Raw genomic sequence first — 23797 nt, 5'->3', positions numbered from 1 at the left:
TGGACTTGATAATATTTATACTGAGTAACTGGTCACCTAAGTCACATGCTATTATGTTTGCTCATTTATTGAATGACTGAACAATTAAGAACCGGAGGGCTTGTGGTGAAAACGTCTGTACGAATACATATTTGTATGGGTATTTATTTTTTCACAAAAAAGTAAAAATATCATGATCACATGCATGCAAGCTTGAAAACAGTAAATCAAAGTGACTGTGAATACTGCGGGTGGGAGTGCATTCATGAATTTTCTTTTAATGAATGTTTGCAGATACCTCTTTCAGTATTCACTTTGCTTTAGATGGCTCCATACAATTTACTGCTGTAGCTAGTGTTACAAAGCAAGAATTTTAACTAGGAATTTGGCCAAACCAAAGTGCCAGATATGAACAACCCCGAACTGTGGAAACTTGTTGACATCTGGATCTAGAGTTTGTGATTCAGGGCCATCTCTAATTTTAACACATTTGGATACAGACTGTTGAAAGACACTAGGGCAAATTCCTCTCTCATTTATACCACTTTAAATTCGAAGTAACTCTGTTGATTGCAGTAGAGTTTCTCCAGATTTATAACAAGTTAATTAGAGTAAAATTTGGCCCCGTATACTTTCCTTTCCTTTAACTTTTTGGAAATTGCTTGACAGCAAGAAGTTCCTTTCTGTGATGTGAACTTCCTCATCAGTATAATTAATCCCCACTTGGACACTATTTTGTCTTCCTGTTGGGTCACCCTGTTCTCCTTCAGTCCCCGGGTTATAGATTCGTCTGTTGTACTCCTGTCAGCATAGCCATGATGAAGTCAGGTTTCTTAACACAAATGTATTAAAGCCAGCTAAATTAAACTAACTGCAACATCTTTTCAACATTTAAGTCTCCAAAAGAAATGCCCAAGAGCCAAAAATGGTGGTGAATTGTCTGTCTCCATTTGAATTAATATAAGGCAGATTAGAATTAACTGTTCTGGACTGAGTAGATGGTATTTATTTGAGGATGTCAAACATTCTGACAGAACCACATTGTGAGTAGGAGACGCATTTCTTTATCCTCATGAAAAATTACTAGTATTCATCAATTTTTGAGACACTGTAGCTCAGCAGAAGTAAATTGCCCTGTAATGGAGTTTGACTTTACAGATGTTTCGTCAAAGAAGAGAAATAGGCTAGTGGTCTGTGCTCAGGCCTAGAATGTCTGAGGTCTAATTCTGGTTCTGACATCAACTCTTTCTGTAGCTTTGGGAATTTCACAAAACCTCTTAGTTGGGGTACTAATAGTTACCTATCTCAGAAGAGTGTCGTGAAGATGAATTAGGTAAACATAATTCTCAATGTATAGTGCATGCTGTGGCTAAAATATGGCTCTTGTTCAAGAATCACACCATCTGCAAAGCAGCTTGCTCTGGGACAGAATGAGCAGTGCTCATTAACCCCACACAAGGATTTAGGATCAGAGATGAAAAGGAATAATATATTCCCAATTGAAACTACCAGGGGAACCGCACATAAAAACAACACATACCCAGCTGACAACTCCGGCATCCATCTGCACATGGCACGCAGTCTTCAGAGTTAGGGTCCTCCACTTCACCTGCGCATTGAAGATTCCAAGTTTAGGGTTAATTCTAGCAAAATGAAGGTCAATATTTAAAGCATTCAGCTGAGATACTGAAAATAAATGTATCAATCCTGTCAAACCCTAAGGGTACTACTCATACTTGGAATCACTCATTTTAACTCAGTGTGATTCTTCTCCCACTTACACTTGTGTAACTCCATTCACCTCAAGGGACTGACTCCCAATTTACATGGATACATGTGAGAGGGGAACCAGAACTTGAATTAAGGACCTTAGGATTTGGTCTTTTTGTGTATCAGAAAACCAGGGCCAGATTTTCAACTGAGCATCTGGCCCAGGGGTATTATTCCTACTGGTGGGTGCTTACCTTCTCTACACTCGTGCTTCAGACACCTGTTATCAGCTAGGTAATATCCTTTGAAACATCTGTTGCACTGGGTGGAGTCGAGGCACATTTCACACTGCTCTAAGCAAGACAGACAGGCGCTGTTCTTCTCTGAATGGTAGTAGCCTTGTGGACAACTCTCTCTGCACTCTCCCATGTACAGGAAACGTTTTTTCCCTCTCTTGTCTGTGCAACAAAAACACAGTGGGAGAAATAGATCAGCAGTAAAAGAGACATCATTTAGCTAAGGCAGGAAAAAGTAGTGTTAACATTGAACACCAGAGCTTCAGCTGATGGTCAATTAGTATAGCTCAGTTGAAATCAATGAAATTATTTCACCCGTTTACACCAACTGAGGATCTGTACCCAACACTTTCCACAGTGTTGGGAAATTATGGCACTAAAAATTTCATAACAGTTATTTCAAGTGTATAAACACTATAAACACCCCACAATCCTCAAATATGGACAGAGACGCTTCCATGATTGGGACTCTCACCCTGAATTCTCCTCAACACATATGGGTGTGACAGAAGAGGCCCCTCCCTGAACTTGGATATCTTTCACTTAAACTTTGGGGAAGCTTGAGTCTTCATTGGAATCTTCATCCTGATTACCCTGAATCTTGAAAGTTTGGATTTTTGGATTGAATTTAGAAGTGTAAGCTTGTCTATTTTATACTGAAGCACCAGTGATCTCTAGTGTTTCAAGGTAAAAACTGGCAGGTCCACTAGATGAAAGCTCTCCCATGTCTACTCCACAGAGTCATTTCAGTAGTGAAACCTCTTCCCTCAGTCTATCCCACCTCCCGCCTGAAACAATGTAACTTGTGAAAGCAGGTATAACTCAGGACGCTTGCATTGCAGTGTAGGGAGCTCTTTACAAGTCACCTTACAATACTATTTTTACTGTGCTAACTGTATTATGTTGCATCAATATTTTCCCCATGACAATTTTTGAAGCTGCAGACAGAACCTAAATATTATTAATGGGTAGTTGCTCTGTATAAAAAGAGCCATTCATACTCTTTTATTTTTACTTTTTGTCTGTGAATTTTGGTTATTCATGAAAGTTGCAGAATGGATTCTAGTCTACTCAGGTCCTGATACTGTGACTGTTACCATGGTGTCTGCCTCTCTGGATGCCCATAGAGATGGAAGTTCTATATTGCTGCCCAAAATAGGGGCAGAATGGGCAGCAGCGGTGCAAGTTTTTCCCCACACTGTTGTGATTCTGACAAGAAGATACTGCTTATAGGGGTAAAAGTGTGGCTTAGCCTCTTTGTCCATTTGGTCTCAGCCTCTGGAATGAGACTGCCAATGTGGGTACCAATTAGTACATATTGTAATAGTGTTTTTTGTGATGTAGATATCTATATATTGAGAACTGGACTGAGACTATCAACTCATGTATTTCACATTTGCCATGAAAGTGTCAGTCAGATGCGAAAGATTTGGGGTCACCACCAACCTGGTCTGGATTTGAACTGGCTTCCTAGAAGTGAAAGGCTCCATATTCCCTTATCAATACTCTGAGTCAATCCATCAATAACAATTTTTAACTCAATTATTTTAGAAAAAATGTTATTCAATTAGTATTTGGGGATCTTAATGGAAAATAATGCCTAATGAAAAGAGAGATTCTTTGGAAGATGATCTACACTTGAGAGATGTTAAGCCTGTCAAGGCAAGTGATTCAGATACCTTTGTCCTTACAGCAGCCTTGTGCAGTGGTTGCTACCACTTGGTAGGGCAATGGCCTGTATTAGCCTGGCTAATACAGCCACAGTCTGGCTGTATTAGCTAATTCAGCACTCCTGTCAAGCTTTTGCTGAATTTATGATGGTGTAAGTTTTGCTTGCTCATTTAGTCATAAGTGATAATTAGAAATACCAACAGATGTATAAATATTATGTATAAATCTTGTAGCTGCTTGTTTGTTTGTAACCCGATCTTGATCTGTGTTTAACATGACAATTAAGGATTGACTCCTTACTTTCTTAGCACTGATTTCAGGACAGTAGTTTCTCCATATTATGGTAGCAATCAAGTTTCATTAGAGAACCCTATTTTGTGCCTCTGTACTTTTGGTCCATTGGTCCATAGAGTTTAAGTACCTCTGATAACATAAAATTGTGATTTAAGTAACATATTGTCAGGAAAACATTATTCAAGAAAATATTGTGACAAAGACACACAATCCATTCCTGTCTTTTCAGCAGCTGAATACTCTTTACTTTTAGTAACTTTTTAGACTATACCCCCAGAAATCTAACACATGTTCATGTGCAGTACTTTGGGAAAATCTACCATGCTCTACTGTAATTTCAAAGTAAAAAAGAATTCCTTCTACCATGGAATTCCCTGTATTGTCTGTTTAAATATCATCTGTTAAGAGATTAGATTCGATTCCCTTTGTGTGGATGGTAGCATTCTCTTTAGGAATATGGAAGTGGGTTCACTATACATCTGCATCTGACCTAAATCTGCTTTAGACAGGATGCTGGTGATCCCATATCTCCTATTATCTACCTTGTTCTGCAATGACTGTTACTGTTCTGTCTTAGCTCCCGAAGAGCAGCATTTTCTGAGACTTACACATTCTCACTGTAATAACTATTTGAAACATACATTTTTCACTGCTAAACAGGAGTACCGGAGCTGAAACATACATGTATTCCTACCAAAGTTGGTTGAAGTTTGGACTTTGGAGTCAGGCTTGAATCTACCTCTGTAATGTGCCTAAGCTAGAACACTGAATTAGAAATAGCCCGCACCAGCTGTGGCAAAGTTCAGACTTGGGTCAGAATCTGGATCTGAGCTTCATGACTCTGACACATGGCTCACCTTTGAATATAATTTAATATATTTCTTCCAAGCAGGGGGGCAGTTAGAAGCAGATGGAAGATGAAGCTATTGTGGCTATTATACATGTTTCATTTAAGTGAATTGTGATGAAAGAGCAGACTTTTTTCTTGTCTGGGTTAGCACTAAAAGGCTTTCAGGGTAGACTAGACCGCCTAGTGCAGCTTTTCTATTTCCAAACTTAGGTTTTCTGTTTTATTCAACCAAAAACATTTCCTTTTTAATTTTTTTTTATTTTTGCTTCTCTAAAGTCAGGCATAATTCCAAATACATTAGGCTGTCTTTGTTGGATAAATAATGAACTGACCCAACAAGAACAGAATACATCTGTATTTTCAAGAGTGTTTTTCATACAAACTGAATTCCAGGACATTATACCGAGTTAAATCATGAGGATAGCCCGAAACAGTGGCAGAAGTTCCACTGACATCAACATGGCCAGGATTAGTCCTGAAAGCAGAGGCAAAGAGAAATTAAGAGGCGAAGGAAAAAGTTGTAAGAAGAAATCTGACTTACCTGTACCACAAGCAGTACATTTGTTTGGTTCACTTCCACTGCAATCCATGCAGGTATGATGGCACAAATGGCATTGGTTGTTAAATTCAAATTTCCCTTTGGGGCATTGCAGCACACACCGTCCATCATCAAAAAATCTGTGGTGGCAGAGAAAGGCAAAAATTAGAGTCTATAGCTGTATCTTCATCTTTAAAAACAAACAAAAAGAAAACGTCCCCCCCCCAGTTATATTTATTACTTATATTTTTTGCACGTTGCTTTTAATTTCCCATTGATTTTCTTTACAACATTTGGTAAGATAAAGAGGGAGGCCAGCTAAGCCTTTAACTTCAATCTTATACTTCAGATTTGAATTTGACTTTTTTTCCCCACAGAAAATCACTTATCTTGATGTCTCTGTACCACAAGCTCTGAAATGTTCCTTATGTCTGTTAAAAAGAAGCCAAGAACATATTTCTGTCACAGAAGTTATCTGTGAAAAAAATCTAAACCTCTGTCAAAGCTTTCTATTTGTTTTACTTTAAAGATTTGCTTTGAACTGCCCATGGGACTATTCATAGTGCATAAAGTTAAACATAAATGTGTAAATCTTCACAGGATTGGGGTGTTAGGGGCTGTCCCCATATGAGGATTATTGTTGAATCCTATGAGGGTTATTGCTGAATACTTTTTAATGCTGGCTAATGACACATCTTCTCCAAAACTTTTTTGATGAGTCTGAAGGAACTGAGTGAATGTGGTAGCAACATAACTGGCTCAGGTTCACCATTATTTTATATTTAATGGTTTTAATCTTAATGGAGGAAAAGATACATATTATAATGATGTGGCCTTTGAGTAAATGTGGAGAAAGATATATGAAAGAAAAAGTTGAAGCAGTGGGCTAGAACCTCAAGATGTCTTAAATATAGCTAAGGAAAATAATGGAGAGGACTCCGTATTGCCTCATGCACTTCTGTGCTTAAATCTTTGGCTGGACTGGCATTTATATATGTGGAACCTGATCTTGATATGTGTTTAACATGACAATTAAGGATTGACTCCTTACTTTTTTAGCACTGATTTCAGGACAGAAGTTTCTCCATATTATGGTAGCAATCAAGTTTCATTAGAGAGCCCTATTTTGTGCCCCTGTAATTTTGGTTTGGTGTGACAATCAACCAGATTTGTTCTGAAGGGAGATTGTTTCTGCAGAATTTGAGGACAATTTGTCAAATGGTGTTTTAGTTAGAAATCATCTCAAAATTACCCTGATTTGCAATGTTGATAATTGTGGGGATGGACAAACATGGCTGTGATGGCAAAACTACTGCTGTGTTGACACAAATTGGATAGTGTTACTTGTATCTTTGCCTCTGATTGGTTCCAACATCTCCGTTATATGAAATGTGAAGAGGTCTTTAGCAAAACTTGAAGAACATGACCCGAGCATTGAATTGATAATGAAACCAAGGGAATTTTGCCTGGCTTGGTATATAGTTGGTGAACATTTTGCACAGCTGTGCTGCCACTGGTGACAATGCAAGTCTCTTTGCTTAATGAGAGGTTCTCATTCTGTGGGTCATCGATGCCTGGGGGAGGAACAGTAAATTTCAGGGTAGGGTGCAAGTTTGCTCCCATTTCCTGCCTCTTGCCTTCTGCTGAAGCAAGTTTGCCCCAGGGGCATAGCCACGCATGGGCCTGGATGAACTGCGGCCCACCCACTTAGCATCCAGGCCCACCCAAATCTGAGCAGGGGTATAGTGCTGCCACAGCAGCCCAGAGCATCACTTGGGCACTTGAAATCCGGGATGGAGCTATGCGCTCGCACTTCAGAAAGCTATGCTCCGGCAGCTTTGCCTTGCCATTTTCTAAGCCACCCTATGTGCGTGCCCCGCTCAGCAGGTGAAGCCCTGTGTCTGGGGGTACCAGGGCTAGGAAGAGGGTGTGGCATTGGGGGAGAACCTGAGGTAGCACAGTCTGTCATTGTCCTTCCACGCAAAAGTCAGGGCCCACCCAAATTTCCATTCCCACTCCTAGCTATGCCACTGCGTTGCTCACTCAGTAGCAAATGATTCTCCAGGAGTGCCCCATAAATAAGCAGTTCCCAGGATGCTTCCTTTGAAAAAATTTAGGAACAAACATATAGGATCGACGGGGAAAAGTTAAGAACACTAGATGGTTGGAGAGAAAGAGACTCGCATACCTACACATGGCATTCAGTAGACTTTATCTCTGTTCAGGAGGCTGACTGATTTTTATCAACAAAGCTAGTACAGTAAAGAGAGGTTTCAGAGTCGCAGCCGTGTTAGTCTGTATCCGCAAAAAGAACAGGAGTACTTGTGGCACCTTAGCTTATGCTCAAATAAATTTGTTAGTCTCTAAGGTTCCACAAGTACTTCTGTTCTTTTTACAGTAAAGAGAGACCCTCTCTTGCCCTTGTCACAATGTAGTCCTCATGATAGAAGCTGACAGCTCAGATCCTGATCCTGAGCTCTATAGATCATGGGATATAGATTTACAACTGAAGGAGAAGGTTTTTTTTTAATTGAGAACTAAATTGTTTGGCTGGCAAAAACCAAATTACCCTGCTGCATTAAAAACAGATAATGGACTCTTAGGTTTCCGAACAAGGGAACAGTGCCTAGAGCAGATTTTCCACAGAGAATGGGGATGTTCAGTGTTCTCATTTTCATAGGACTTCAGAAGGAAAAACACAATCTTTTCATCCTTTGTAGAAAAGAAAAAGAATCCCACTGTAGGAGATCTTCTCTCCTGAATTGTAGTCTGTATTAGAGCACCATTCATCACTCTCTTCAGTGTGAACCATTTAGAACCATAGGACCCTGGAGACTGAGACTTAAATAGGTCTATTTCCAATATATTACAAATAGTATCTACTGGAGATATTTTTCCTCCTACAGTTTCCATTTGGATTTTTCATTTATCTATTTTTATTTTTGTTGTTTCTTTTTATTTTTGTATTTTCTTAGTAGATCTTTTACAACAGACAGAAGGATAAAAATCCGACTCTCTTTGGAAGCCCTAGATGTAAAAAGAAAAAGCAAAAACTGGTGAGGGACTTGTTACAGTGAAATAAGAGCTTTGGAGTTTAACTCCCCTCTTCTCCAGTTGTATTATGTAGTGTAACCCTGTGTAAGGAAAAGTACCTCTGCAAATGATCTACGTGTATATTCTAGAATCCCAAAATTGGTGACAGAAGTGGAATAAATGTCTAGCTCCACACAAGACTGAGAAATTCTGCTTGAAGCCAAATAGGAGGCAACTAAAACTCTGGTTATGATCATAGCCTCCCAAAGGCCATGGACACTCAAGAAAGAGAGGAGCTTGATCATTACAGACTGGAACATCTAGGGGTTTTTGTGTAATTTGTTATAATTAGATCACCTTGTACCTTTTTTTGTGGAACAATAAACAAACAAACCTCCCCTCCCCCACAAAAATCTGTGTTACAGCAACACAGAGGTTCCAATTTACCACCCAGAAGCATAGAACTTCAGCTCTGAGCCTGACACTCTGGCCGGACACATTGGGCTAAATTAATCCATGGTATAACCCACCTAAAGGCAGTAGAGTTGCTTTAAGGATGAATTGACGCCACTGGGTGTTTCTTGTTATTTCAGAGGTCTTCTCATAGACATTGGTGTTATAAATTGTATGTTTACTTGTTTTTTGGTGTGTTCTTATACCATGGAAAAAGCTTGTAGGAGCTGATTCTGATCTCACACCAGTGTAAAAATGGAGTAACTCCACTGAAATCAGTGCAGTTACACCAGAGCAAAACTAATGTGAGTGCAGAGTCAAGACTACACCTTCTCTATTAGAAGAACATGGGATTTAAAACAAGAGGCTATCATAGCTCCCTTATATAAATAGCAGAGGTGACCCTGAGCTGCAGAATTCATATTAGATGCAAACTTTCCCAAAGTTTGAGCAGTGGTTCAGGTTGGGATTTAGTTCAGGACCTGCTCTAGTAAGGAAGTATTTAGATATATTTTAAATAAATAATTATGTCTTTAGTTAGACAATAATCCTTTCAGGACCTGTATGGTAATTGATATCATGCCAGGTTACCATATAAATCAAATATGTATAGTAAAAAACAATGCAGATGTGGCAAGTCAAATATTGGACTCCGAGTGTCTGAAGATATGTCTACACTGCAATTGGACACTTGCAGCTAACCTATGCCAGCTGACTTGGGCTCGTGGGGATCAGGCTAAGGGTCTGTTTAATTGTGGTGTAGATGTTTGGGCTCTGGCTGGAGCTGGGCTATGGGACTCTCCTCCTCCCCCCTTAGGGTCCTAGAGCCTGGGCTCCATCCCGAGCCCAAACATCTACATCACAATTAAACAAACCTTTAGCCCAAGCTCGCATCAACTGGCACTGGCCAGCCACAGGTTTTTAATTGCGGTGTAGACATACCCTGACTGTCACTGATCAGTGTCAGCCTGTGTCCTTTGTGGCATGTTAGAGGCCAGTACCTACTACCAACAGTTATGGTTTGCCTGTATGTCAGTCAGGATTAGCTGATTTCATTTATTTAAGGAAAAAAGATTTTCTGCCCTCAGGACCCATCTGGGCATGCACTAGTTACTTGTGCAAGCAATTGGTCTCATTTGTGTCCCCTTTGTTCTCCTTCCTTGATCTAATTTTGTTTGTCATACTCGATTCGCCTCATTGGGTTAATTACAGTCTCTTTTTGTGTGTTTGTACATCACCTAGTACAGTGGGGCCCTGATCCTGACTGGGGCGTCTACCTGCTACCACAATGTAAATAAATAACAACAACAACAATCACTTACCTTGTGGTTGCACAGCCGATACAGTCATTCTGAGTTGGCCCTGTGCACTTAGAACAGGATGCTTCACAGAACCGACACCGATCCACACGCTCGGCATATTCCCCTGGCAAACAAAACCCAATTGTTTACTTAAGACCCACAGATCAAATAAAAAACTTTGCCCAATATGTGCTAATTGAAAAGAATTAGACACCAAAGTTGTTTTGAATTTCTGAAACCGGCAGGTCTCAGTTGTGTCAACAGGGAACCAACTGCTTGTGCCCCGGGTGCTGGAGCATGGTGTCTTTCGGAATGATGAGCCCAATGACTTGTTTTCTTTGAGTCTGCATGAGTCTTATGAAGAATGCCTGTAAGTGGCTGAATTAGCCCAGCTCCTATTGGCTCAGCTGGGGACTGCAGGAGGGGCTCTATTCTAGTGCACCTTCGAGAAATAGATAAAGGACACTGCATGAAGGGTAACGGTTTGAGTTGTGTGTGGGATGCATGAGGAGTGAGTCCAGACACCAGATGGGATTTTGAAATAGGTTAGCTGCAGTACACTGTACTGTTTGGCAACCCCATCTGGTAGATACAAGATACATCGCAACCATTCAGCTGCCTGTCTGCATTTACTATTTCTAACATGCTAACCACTGTAGTATCTCCATAAACATTTTGGTGACAAATTTAAAAGGCAAATCTCAAGCAACTAAATGCATCCAGAATTGATTAGGAATGGCTTATCATTCCTGTGGATGACATAACCACAAATAAAGTAATTTCTTCTGAAAATGTTGGGGTTTAATTCTGATTTCACTTAGCTCATTTTGCCCTGGTGTAACTCCATAGATTTAATACCTAGCTCTTATAGTGCTTTTCATCAGGAGATTTCAGTGGAGTCATTCCTGATTCTCACCAGCGTGAGATCAGACCGAGTCCTCTTGAGTCTCTCATGTTTACTATGATCATTCAGATGTGTTGGCATGTTGTGTATTTGGTGATATTTTCTCTCTCTAGCAGAAACACATTCAAAGTGGTTGCAGAAAGATGTCACCTATATAGGAGCCATTAATGGGCTGCAGCAAACTCAGGATGAATCCCTCTGGTGCCAATACAGCATTCTTACACTGCCAGCTTACAAGCCCCAGTGTAAGGCATGTGCTGAGGTCATATTCGTAGCATGTGCCACCACAGAGAAACTAGAAGACTGCATTGCAACTCATAGGCAGCCAGGGATGGGTTTCTATATAAGAAAGCCAGGACCAGCCCAAAATCAGGAGGGCACAATGGTCCTCTCTGTCCCCCTTATCTCTCCACTTGGACTGTTCCTTCAGTGCTTGCCACTTGCTCAGGGATGTAGACACCCAATTATCTTTAAAATTAAAGAGAACTGGGTGTTCCAGTCCTCTCAGTGACTTTGAAAATCTCATCCTATATGGGCAGAGAGACTATAGCTGCTGCTGCTGTGGTGCTGTAATACATGACATGTCCTTTTATTTATTGGGTGCTCATTAAACCATGGTTACTGTGCTGCATATCTATGCTCCCCATAACTTGTAGAGTAGATTGAGTCATTTGGCAAGTGACATGCCAGCCGTGTGTGTATTAAGCACTGTGTGGGGGCAGTAAATCTATCTATTGAACAGTTTTATAAGGCCCTAGATTAAATAAGAGTGCCTTATGTTATTTGGTTAGCAGGTAATCTATGCTAGTCAAGTATAGATATTTGACTGAATTTACTATCTGCTGCTTCATTCTTTAGCAGCTGATTTAGCTGAGGATATGGTCTGGGCAGTGAGCCCTGGGAGGTAAATGAAGGCTGCAAATTCTGTGGATACCCCTAGGTGGAGATTTCTTCCCACTTGCATTGCTGCCTTGAAACTTGGGCTGTACATGTGCATTGTGGGATTTAGGACACAGAAGAGTGGAGTGTCTTTTGGTTTTGGCTGTCTCTGTTTTGCTGTCCTCCACAGTGTGTGTGTGTGGGGGGGGTGGGGGGACTGTATGAAGGAGCAATGTCGGATGAATGGAAGGGAGGCAGAAAAGCTATTATGTTAACGCACACTAGGGAACCTTTAGTGCACACCAGCAGGATCTACATGGACCAGTTAATGTAGGGCATTACCATACCATGTAGACAAGCCATAAAATAATGTTAATATACAACTATCTATTCCCTCTCACTCCAGACATATTACCAACTCAATTTTATATATAGGAGAAATCACTGGGATGACTTATGAACTAATGTCCTTCTCATCATGAGTAAGAATGGCAGACATATATAAAATTGCCCAGATAGTGAGATCCCTATCCACGAGGAATTCTGCAGACAGGTTTTACAAAGTCTGCGGGATCCTTTTGAATTGTCTGTTAAAAAATACATTGTTTTTGCAAATAATCTGGGATTTACAGGAATTGTTAACATATTTTTGGCTATCTTTCTTCCTTTCCAGCAGTGAAAGAAAATATTGAGGCTTTCTATTGTTTGTGTGTGTGTGTGTGTGTGTGTGTTATATATAAAAAAAAGGCAAAATAACAACAGCCCCCTCCCCCCCTTTGCTTTTAAGCACCTTTTCTTTGCAAGTCTCAGAGGTAACCAATATATTTAGGTGTCTGTGTGTATGAGTACGTACATACATACATACATAGAATTTATATATTAACACTTCTATAGTGCTTTTCAGCCATAGATCTCAAAGGGCGTTTAGCATATTTATATGTGCCTATTTGTATGGGTATCCATCTGTTTTAGGGTGACCAGACAGCAAATGTGAAAAATCGGGACGGGGGTAGGGGGTAATAGAAGCCTATATAAGAAAAAGATCCAAAAATCGGGACTGGCCCTATAAAATTGGGACATCTAGTCACCCTAATCGGTTTATATAATCTCTCTAGACTGTGCAAGTGAGATTTTCAGCTAATGTAAATTGGCATAGATCTACTGAAGTAAGCTGAGGTCTGCTGATTTACACCAGTTGAGGATCTGGCCCATAAATATATATATCATATAAGGGGATGATGATAAAGATGTGATAAACTAACCATTTGATATTGAATTGAGTACAGCTTTGTGCTTTCACACTTGTGTAACTGAGATAAAATTTGGCCCTCATTAATTAGTCCTCACTGCACCCTATAAGTATTATTATGCTTGTACAGAGAGAAAATGAGGTATAGATAGGTTATATGATTTGCCCTAGGTCAAATAATGACAGAGCCAGAATGAAAACCTTTATCTCCTGACTTTCAGGCCAGTGCTGTACTCACTAGATTACAGTCCTCTCCATAAACACTGTATTCCCACAATTAGCAACCCCATTTTTAGATTACCATAGAACTATTACGTGTAAAGGTGTTATGATATGGAAGCACATCAGTACAAATGACTTTTTCAGAATATGGCATATAAACAGATACTTTTCCCAACAGAAACTTGATATAAAAAATAAACATGTTCCTCAGGGCCAGGTTCTGTCTTCTATATATTTTATGTGACGTTTGTAAGCACAATGTTTGATGCTATAAAATAACTAGGCAACACTAGAATACATGCAAATTCCACGTTGACGATTCTGATGGTTCATTGCTTGGGGAGTGTGCTCATGATTTCTCACGGTTGTAGCATCCTTCAGTGGACTGTTACCCTGGTATTAAACCATTCTTTATCTGATTTTGTTGTTTTGGTTGTAATTTATATTCTGAAAGCTTTTTGTTGTTTCTTCATCTCTGTTAAATTCACTTTATTTGGCAACAGTGCTAGATTATGTGTCCTGTACAGAATCAGTGAGTCTGGAGCCACTAATTCATATACCTCAGAATACCCCCTTCCAACCCCTCCCCACCTGGCATAAGTGGTGAGTTTTAAAAGGCCTTCGTTATTTCTTTGTTACTTCCTGCAGCTGAAGTGCTGTAATTCATTTCAGCTGTCCTGGATTAGTGCCAGTCGAAGGCCAGTTCTTTGCTAGCTTAATCTTTAATTTGCAGCACCTTAAAACACACTATTATAAGAGTGAACACCAAAAATTGCCTATGTTCTGGGCCTCTGATTTCACAAGTCACAGCTACGGTTGTAAAGCTGTCATTAAACATTATTACAATGCATTTTTTTCTGTGGAAATTAAAATAGTTAATGCTGAAATGCCACTTGAAAGAAGATTTTTAAACTATAGTACAGAACTATTTGTTAACTTGACGTATTTGCTTAAGGCTAAAAAGTGCTTAACTACCCCTCCTCCCCCTTCAGATATTGGTAGCTAGCTGACCCTTGCAAAGCTGCACTCTTTTACGTTATTCTGCAAGGTATCCATGCCATGCATGTAACTGGGAAATAACATTAGATCATTTTAAAAAGTAATTTTACCACCTTCAAACATACTTCTCCATTGTACCTCATTTCAAGGGAAATCACTCCTTTTTAGTCCCAAAGGGTATGTCTACACTGCAATCAAACACCCATGGCGGCAGAGCTGTAAAATTGCAGGGTAGATGTTCAGGCTTGGGCTGGAGCCTGAGCTCGGAGAGTGGGGAAGGTGCCAGAGCTCAGGGTCCAGCATGAGCCCGAACATCTACCCTGCAATTGTACAGCCCAAACCAGCTGACACGGGCCAGCTATGGGTGTATAATTGCAGTGTAGCCACATCCAAAGTTAGCCGTGTTCCATGCAAACTGGGTGTTTCCCTCAGCTGCTGTTTCCCTCACTTTTATTGCTGAAAATTATTTACATAATCACAACAAAACCATGAATCTGAGCTTATAACAGAAGTTAGTTATATTAAGGGCATGAAACCCACTGTAAATAATGCTTTGTATCCCTCATTTGGGATCTTTGGGGTATACTGCATTCAACATTTGGATTTTGGCAGGTTGCAAAGTATGGCTTTAATTGTTTATAGTATTGCTATTAACAAGCACAACAGTAATACATACAATAAATAATTAATAATACTTAGCTCTTATATAGCACTTTTCATCAGCAGATCTAAAAGTGCTTTAAAAAGGAGAATAAGCACCATTATCCCCTTTTTACTGATGGGAAACCTGAGGCACAGAGAAGTGAAGTGTCTTGCTCAATGTCACCCAGCAGGTCTGTGGCAGATTTGGGTATTAGAACCCAGGTCTCCTGAGTCCCAGGCCACTGCACTAGCCAGCGTGTAAAAACTACTTTTTTCTAGTTTGTCTTGCATAAATGATTTTGATTGCTGTTATTTCAGTAATATTTACCTCTAGTGCAGGCGGTGCTGTAAAATACAGGGTAGGCCATAGCCCTGCCCAGATAGACAACACAAAATGCACTGGGAGGCCCAAAGTATGATGCTAATTTAGTGTCTGATTCTGCAAGATGCTGAATACTGCCCCCAAAGTCATCCTGGCTAAGCACTTACCCAGCCCTCCTTACCGTAGTATTGCAGCACCTGACATTCTTTAATTATTTTTATTCTCACAACCCCCTTTTGGGGTTGGAGATATTGTGATCAGTATTATAGATAGGTGATAAAGTGAATGGCCCATGGTCATATAAGAAGTCTGTGGTTAACCCCAGAACCGACCCCTTCTGGTGTCTTCTGAGTGTTATATCCATCAAACCATCCTCCCCTATCATCACTAGGAGTTGAAAGAATACAGCACCAGGAGGTGATTGGCATTTTAAAGGATTGGGTCCTTAGAGCAATTTTATTTAAAAAAAAAAAACACGTTACTGAGGGCTTGGTGACAGCAGCTTCATTGCTAGAGGCAGCGTTCAGCATTTGTGGGCTTTGGGGAAGAGAATGAATTTGAAAGAAGCATAGAGTTTCATAGAGTTTAAGGCCAGAAGAGACCATTAGATTGGCTAGTTTGGCCTCTTGTATATCACATACCATTAAATTTCACTTAGTTACTCTGTAGTGAGCCCAATAACTTGTGTTTGGCTAAAGCATCCAGTTTTGATCTGAAGACAGCAAGAGCTGAGAATCCAGCACTTCCCCTAGCAGTCTGTTCCAATGATTAATCACCCTCACTATTAAAAATTTGTGCCTAATTTCTAAATTGTATTTGGCTGGGTTCAGCTTCCAGCCATTGATTCTTGCTAAGCTGTTATTTGCTTGATTAAAGAGCCCATTAGAACCCAGTATTTTTCAACCTGGGCTGGTCCTTGTACACTGTAATCAAGTTGCCTCTGAATCTAAGCATGACACCTGTTGCACTGGGATTTGGGAAAATGCTCTGGGTGTACAGGGGAGGGTGCACAAATCCGAGTGAGGGATCCTTAAGTGTTTAAGCTTTGAGGTAAATTTTCAAATGTGCCTACGTGGCAGTCTTGTTTTCAAAAGCAACTTAGGCACCAAGTCCCACTGACTTTCAGGAGGACTGAAAAAATGGAACCTCAGCTCCTAATTCACTAAGGTGCTTTTGAATATTTGATCCAATCATGCTTGGGGGTCGGAACAGACCAGGGATTCCATTCCCTCAGCAGAGATATTTTGTGCAGAGTTTGATATGGTGATTATAGAATGTAAGGGTCTTCTGTTGCAGGATTAGCAGAGATCACATAATGCTTCAGGTTAGACTTGAAGCAGGACGTAGAGGAGAAAGGGTTTATCAACTGCAGTATTTTGCATAATCCTCAATTCTTGTCTCCTCTGAATAAAAACATTTACACCTGCTGTATCTGTCCCTTTGCCAAAACAGCTTGAAGTTTATTCTCACTGCTATTTATTATTTGTCTGTTTAAGAGCTCACAGTCCCCAGTCAGGGATTGGAACCCTATTCTGTTAGGCACAGTCCTAACATGTGAAAAGATAGTCCTTCCACCAAAGAGCTCAGATATTTGCCATAAATTAAAAAAAATCAGTTTTTAAATTACCATTGGTAATTACAACCCAGAATGTGTTTTCCTCCATTGGGTGAGCACATCCATCTGTCACTTGAAAGGAATCCTGAGCTACTGCTAAAGCCAGTGAGAAGTGGGTTGGAGACTGAGTAAAAAGAACCTCATGTTACTCTCCACTGAGGACAGACCCCTTATGATGTGATGGAGACCAAGACTCACATTATAAGCTCACACAGCACAAATGCATTGGCCACCACCACTACCACCAAATGAAGGCGGTTCCACCTGTGGAACTAAGAGGGGAAGAATTGTTTTGACTGTCTCTTCATTATGTGAGTTAGCAGAGTCAGGTATTGAGATCTTTTGGTGCTCAGACAGTATAGTGATGGGATGATGGATCCTTTTTTACCAGTTTTATTGTTGCGGATAACAAATTGTATTGGGACATCCCTTAGTTGTCAGCTCCCACTAGCTGTTCCTTATAATGCTAGAGTGGATCTGTCCCTGCCTAGTGGGTAGTTGACAAAGGCTAAAGGGGTTGGAATGGATCCATGTGTTGGTTATTGCCAGGCCCACTGACAGAAATTCCAGCCCCAGGGCCAGGGCTGTCCATAGGCAGGGCGGGGCCCGGGGCGGAAGTGACGAATCCGTGACCACCCATGCTGGCCCCCGGGGTCCCCAGGCCCTTTTAAATTGTCCAGGCCCCATGGCAATTGCCCCCTTTGCTTTTACAATAACAGTGTTGTATATCTGCAAAACAAAAGAAAAGCGATGTTCCATGGAGCATGGTAGGAAAAGGCCAGCCTTGAAATGTGATGTTTTTCCATAAAAAACCTTCACAAAATCCATCTTACACTCCGTAAAGATGGCAATAATTTAATAATTGTGAATGTGGCATTGATGCATAACCAACCACTGCCAGATCTGAAAGAAGAAATACTCAAAGAAGGAGATACTCAAAGAAGAAATGAAACAAAAAGATAACGCCTGGCACTACATGAAGGTGCAGCGTTTGCTGCTGACTGGAGCCCTCCTTTTAAATACTTGGGAGTTCTTTCTACAGCATTCACTCCCTTGTCTGCATTTCACATAGAAGAAGTGAAGCTTCACTTCCTTATTGGGGAATAGATATCATTGTGGTGATCCAGAGACAAACTCCTTCTAGTATCTGCTAACTACAGTACATGTGTAGCTGAGTATGGAACTGATTCTGCTACCTTTACCCACACAGAGTAACACATTCATGAGCAATCCCATTGACTTTGCTGGGATACTCAGTATGAGGATTTCAGAAATTGGGCCTATAAAAATAATGGGCCTGACTCAAACCCAGGTGAGAGGCCCAATATTGCTGTGCTCTAGGTGCCTTGGACTTAACCAAAATATTTCAGGACATCAGTAGGTCCAAGTCCTGCTCTGTTGGCCAGTGCAGTGATGGAGAATTGAGATGTGGTTACATTTGGCATATAACATTTGTTGGTGATGGCAGCATATGCACCAAATAGATGGACATGACCCTAGTAAGCAGACTGTTGGCACATTAACAAGGCTCAGTTGCTAGCATACAGCAATTTGCTATGTGATGATGCTTTCATCCGTAGAGGAGGAAAGGAAGCCCTTCCCACACCAGTATTCTTGGTGAGTGGTAAACTGAATTGGTCAAAACCCAGGAAAACAATTTTGTGAAAAATGATGAAACTTCCAAGTTGTTTCTCTTTTGCAGGGTTAAGAATGGATACATTTTCTGGTATTTTTCCATGATTTTTTTATCAACATGTTCATCAAAATAGTTTTTTGTTACAATACATTGTTTTGCAAAGAGAGGGAGCTTGCAAAACTTTATAGGAAAAAAAGAAGAGAACTCTCCATTGTCAACTCTGTGTAAGTAGACTGGATAAAAACAAGGTGCATTGGTGCTGCTGAGAATGAATGCATTGTGGATGCAGACTTATCTCCAGATACCCGTTACAATCACTTGTCCCACTTACCAGGAAGTCTTTGTTGCTCAGAAAAATAATAAGGGTGTATTTTTTGAGTTGGTGGTGTAGAGCAAGAAGATGGGTAAAACTTGTAACCCCATTACAAAAAATAAATAAATCTTTCATTAAAAAAAAGTTGCCTTTCTGTAATGGGCAGTTGTACTTACTAGTTTAATAGCTAGCTGAAATTCTGCCTATTCTCCTGAGACATGTTGGTTATGCTGTGAGAATCTTTCTGGCTCACAGTTAGCTAGGCCTCATTATCTCCCAGGCTTCAATTTAGGGAGGCACTTAAGTACATTCTTAATCCCTACTGAGGTCAATGGGAAGTCAACATGTGCCTTTTTGAACAGGGAGGGAGACAAGCATATGTTTTATCATAGTTGTGAAATGCCTTAAGTAAAGTATTATTGTTAAAAAAAATCTTTGTTGCCACTTTTTGAACTGTGATATACATAAAGGCAGATATGTTCTTTAGCAGGCAGGATGGAGAAAATGGGTAAACTGCTCCATGTAACAAAGTTTCTGAACTTCAATGAAGTGTTTTGTGTGTATCTATCATATATTCATTATTAGTACTGGAGCTTAAATATTGAAGAGCAACTCCTCCCAAATGAAGCTGAAGGAGGATTGATCGTGTAATGAGAAAAAAATTACATAGCAAAGGAAGATACATGTTGGCAAATTTAGGACACATTTCTGAAGAACTTGCTCATGATTAATCTCATTGGCTACAACGGGACTACATGTATATGGATTATCATGTGACCAGGGTTGGGCTAGAATGCTGGCCAGCCTCCTCTAAAGCTCTGTAATAGCAATGCTTATAAAAGATGTGTTAATGGTTAATGCTCCAACTTCATGCTACAAAGTATTGCATTCAGGAGTAAGACTCAGTTCAGCAGTTGCCTGGCTGAGAGGCTCTACAGCTTAGTGTTTAAAGATACGCATTCTGGAAAAAGCTATTTGGTCAATATTAACATGCCTATACTATCACTTTTTGCAAGCTCTCCCCACAGAGGACAATATGTTGCGAATGCAACGCACCCAAATTGGTGAAATGCCCAGCAACAGTATCAACAATAAAAAGATGAAAATGGAAGCAGAGTGCAGAAGTCCTTTATGCAACAAACCACTAATGTATCAATTGATTTTCTTTGGGCCAGATTGTGGCCTGTCTTGCATGCTCATGCAAGGGAGTGGTGGGGCATACTGCACACACATTCTTCCTTGTGCCATTTTGCCACTTCCTGTGCAGCGTGACTATGTCCCACCCTGGCACAGGTGGGCAGGAAGCAGCAGGAGACGGCAGGCAGTGGGTGTCCCTGTGACTGTCTCCCCAATGTGCTTATAGTGTAATTATACCAGCGTGTTGGGGATGTATGCTGCAGCAGGCTGAAATTCATTCTCTCCCAGGAGCAGAGGGGAGAGTGGGAGGGATGCTGATCGATGATCTAGCCCTTTATTTTTAAGTGATTTTAGAGCTAGCAAAAGGTACTGGATTGAAAACCACTACAGAACATACTCTGATTGGGCAGCTGAAGTGCAGGCTTCCTCAGACTGCCCTCGCTTAATTTGAAGACACTACCTCTATGGATGAAAGGTAATTCAGCCTCCAAGCCCATTCAGTTCTTCATCTCTCAGCTGAGCTGGTAGCCAGAGATATCAGTTAATACAAATAAAGGCCCCAAACCTGCATGGTTGGAATGCTACGCCCATGTGGAGGCCTGTTGACTTCAGTGAGGCTCTTCATGGGTGCAGCAATCTGGCTGCGAACAGTCATGAATAAGAACAGGGCCTAAAACAGTGCTTCTGTGGTACATTTCTGTGCATTGGGAAATAATGGCAATCCATTGCACAATGGACACCTCTGGCTGCCTAACTGGAAATGTGAGTACCTCCCTAATCTATTCCTAACCATCCCAGCCATTAGGGAGTTATGGATCCGGGTTTTAATCCTAAATATGAAAGAAACTGGGCTGATAATTACTGTTATGGATTAGAAGAAGTCGAAGCTATCCTGCATCAGGATTCAGCTTCAGTTGTGTTTCTACAGCACAAAAAGTAACCTGCATCAAAACTAGGTGTTTCTGCCATGATAAATACCACTGCTTTTCAAAAAGTCAATACATTCATTAAAAACAAAAAACAAACACCTCCCTTCTTCTCCTAAAGCGAGATACTTTACATATCAATTATCAACATGTTTTTCCAGACCAACGCAACAGGAACTTAGGTTAATTTAATAGAAAAAATAAAATATGGAATAACATTGATTTTGGCCAGTATCAATTACAACAGTACTACTCTATTTTACAAATAACAACTGAACATTTTACACATGTACAGTATTTTTCAGTAAAAATGAATTTGGATTTAACAATGTGTCAGTATTTTAAAAAGAAAACAAAGATATTAATTTCTTCTCTATAATAGTGTTAGAGACATTTGTAAGTATCCAAACAAATTCTTTACAATCCATTACATAATTATATCTCAATTATGAATATATATATATTTATATATAATATATAATATTAACTTAAACTTTGAAAGCATTATGTTCTAGTTAATAATGTTATTAGAGTAATGAGGATGTAACAGACTAGTAGTTAAACTAGCACAAATAAAGTTGTCATAACTTTGAATGTTAAGCAGAAAATTTAATGAGCACCAAAGGAATGTCACAGTTCTTTTACTATCATTGAGAACAGGATGTCTGTAAGAATTCACCTGTTCTCTGGGAAAAGGAACATATTGTTTCTACTGGCACTGGTGCTTTCATTTGTAAAATTCAGGGACTGATTTCATATTGAAAAAAGGGAAGTCTAGAAGTTCTATTTCTACCATTTATATTTTTACAGAAATGTTTTCCATTTTCCATTTGTGTGTCAGTGATCGTCACACCCAGATTATTTTTTATACAGAAGGAAGACTTGTTTTAGGCCAGGTCTACACTACCGCTGCCAGTCAATCTAAGCTATGCAATTTGAGTTATGTTAGTAGTGTAACTCAAGTCGACGTAGCTTAGAGCTACTTACCGCAGGATCCACACTTCTCTATGTCGACAGGAGATGCTCTCCCGCCAACATTGCTTCTGCCTCTCATTGAGGTGGAGTACAGAAATCAATGGGAGAGCGATCTCCCATCGATTGAGCATCTTCACTAGACCTACTAAATCAATGCCGTTATGCCAATTTAGCTCTGTAGTGAAGACAAGCCCTTAGTCAAATCAATATCTTTGAAATTTAATTTACTACATTTTACGTAATTAATGGGTGTCAAGCAATATTCTAATAGGAACGTATAAAAATATGTTGACTGGGACTGACGTGTAACTAGAAAAGGAAACATGGGAGCCTTAATCTTCTCTCACTTAAACTGGCTTCACTGGGGTTACTCCCAATTTATACCATTGTTGATTAAGAGCAGCTAAAGGCCCAGACTGACAAGAGGAATATTACTACACAAAATCCAAACTGGATAGACATCATCCCTCGATGTAAATTTATTGATCTAAATGTAGTTACTCCAAGGGTTGAATTTGACCCAATGTATCGATTCCAGTTGTAGGGCCCAGTCCTGTAAACACTTACTTCTGGATGTAGTCTCATTGAAATCTATGTATTAGCACTGTGACTAGTAGTACATGTTTGCAGGATCAGGCCCCCAGTTTGCTAAAATACAAGATAAGATTATACAACTACTACTTCAGTGTTACCTGTGTGCTCCAGACATGAGTTTACAAAATACTTTCATTCATGAAAAATAAGAGGACCAGGCCCTTTCAGAATTTGTTCACAATAGGAAGAATGCCCTTGTCAAAACTTAGGTGTTATGAACTGCTTACATTTTATTCCAAATAGCTTTGACAATTTAAAGAAATTAAAATCCCAGAATAGCGGTTAACAAGCTAACTGTCTAATGACCAGATCTATATAACTGGGGTGGAGGGTGAGAAGCAAAATGTATGTAAATACTGCGTGATGCAAAAACAAGCACACAGCGTAGGAAACAAAGTAAGAAATATGTGTGGAATTGATCACTTTTTAATTTATTTTTAATACTGATACAAAGGATGCAGAACATAGTCCCACATACAAAGATGTTTCTAATTCCCGCAGGGACTGGTATTCTTAAGTTCCCCCTGATTATTACTATATAAGCACAAAAAAAGACTGATGCAAGTATTTTTTTTGTTTTTGTTTGTTTTAATCCATGTAAACTTGTGTCGTATTCTTGAAACACTCTTTAAACACCTGAAGGGGGAAAAAAGAAGGGGAAAAAAAAAAAAAAAAAAAAGGAAAGGAAGAAAAAGGACCATCAAAAACAGGGATAATCCTAAGGTTGACAGGAAATCAAATAATTACTTTAATGTTAATTTTGGCATCAATGCTTTGGTCACACAATACTGACTGTGATCCCGGATGCTTAGCTCTAAACACCCAGTTATGAAAGGTAGGCTTGTTGTAGTTTTTCCATTAAAGTTCCAACAAACAGTTCACCGTCTCCCCTGACAAAGAGGAGCGAGAGAGAGAAAGAGGTGGCTTGCTTTTTTTTTTTTCTTTTTTTCTTTTTTTTAATAATATGGATTAATCTATAAGTCTACAGGAGCAAGAGGATTCTGGGAGGTACCAGTTCACCCTTTGTGCGTACATGTTCTGCAACAAAGTTGCTGAAGTACTTTCCTTTGACACAGATTGTTCTTTTTCACTAGCATACAGAATCCTCCCTCGGCCCAAGATTCTTCCGTTGCTTCCGGAGGTCAGCGATAGAGGGAGGGGGCAAGTTGAAGATTTGAAGAGTATGGTGTACAACGGAGGAAGGTTTAATTGGTCAGACAGGCAGATTTGATGGAAGAGACCATTCAGGAGCAGGTAGC

General features: G+C 40.0%; 1 protein-coding gene across 3 annotated transcripts in view; it reads right to left on the bottom strand.

The window, feature by feature from the left end:
• Nucleotides 1–23797, bottom strand: part of PCSK5 (proprotein convertase subtilisin/kexin type 5) — a 294987-nt gene that overhangs the window by 42632 nt on the left and 228558 nt on the right. For 2 of the 3 annotated variants that reach the window (XM_034773743.1, XM_034773744.1), the window contains 4 exons: nucleotides 10147–10249; nucleotides 5342–5478; nucleotides 1944–2147; nucleotides 1520–1588 (listed from right to left, as the gene is read on the bottom strand). In XM_034773743.1, coding sequence (XP_034629634.1) covers nucleotides 1520–1588; nucleotides 1944–2147; nucleotides 5342–5478; nucleotides 10147–10249 — 513 coding nt within the window. Of the gene's footprint in view, nucleotides 1–1519; nucleotides 1589–1943; nucleotides 2148–5341; nucleotides 5479–10146; nucleotides 10250–21137; nucleotides 23671–23797 lie in introns of those variants that run through there. The other variant, XM_034773745.1, reaches the window with a different exon arrangement.

Source organism: Trachemys scripta, chromosome 6 (genome assembly GCF_013100865.1).
Source record: "Trachemys scripta elegans isolate TJP31775 chromosome 6, CAS_Tse_1.0, whole genome shotgun sequence".
Classification (NCBI taxonomy): Eukaryota; Metazoa; Chordata; order Testudines; family Emydidae; genus Trachemys; species Trachemys scripta.
Note: the sequence above shows the minus strand (reverse complement) of the source record. Positions and strands in the feature narration are given on the sequence as shown.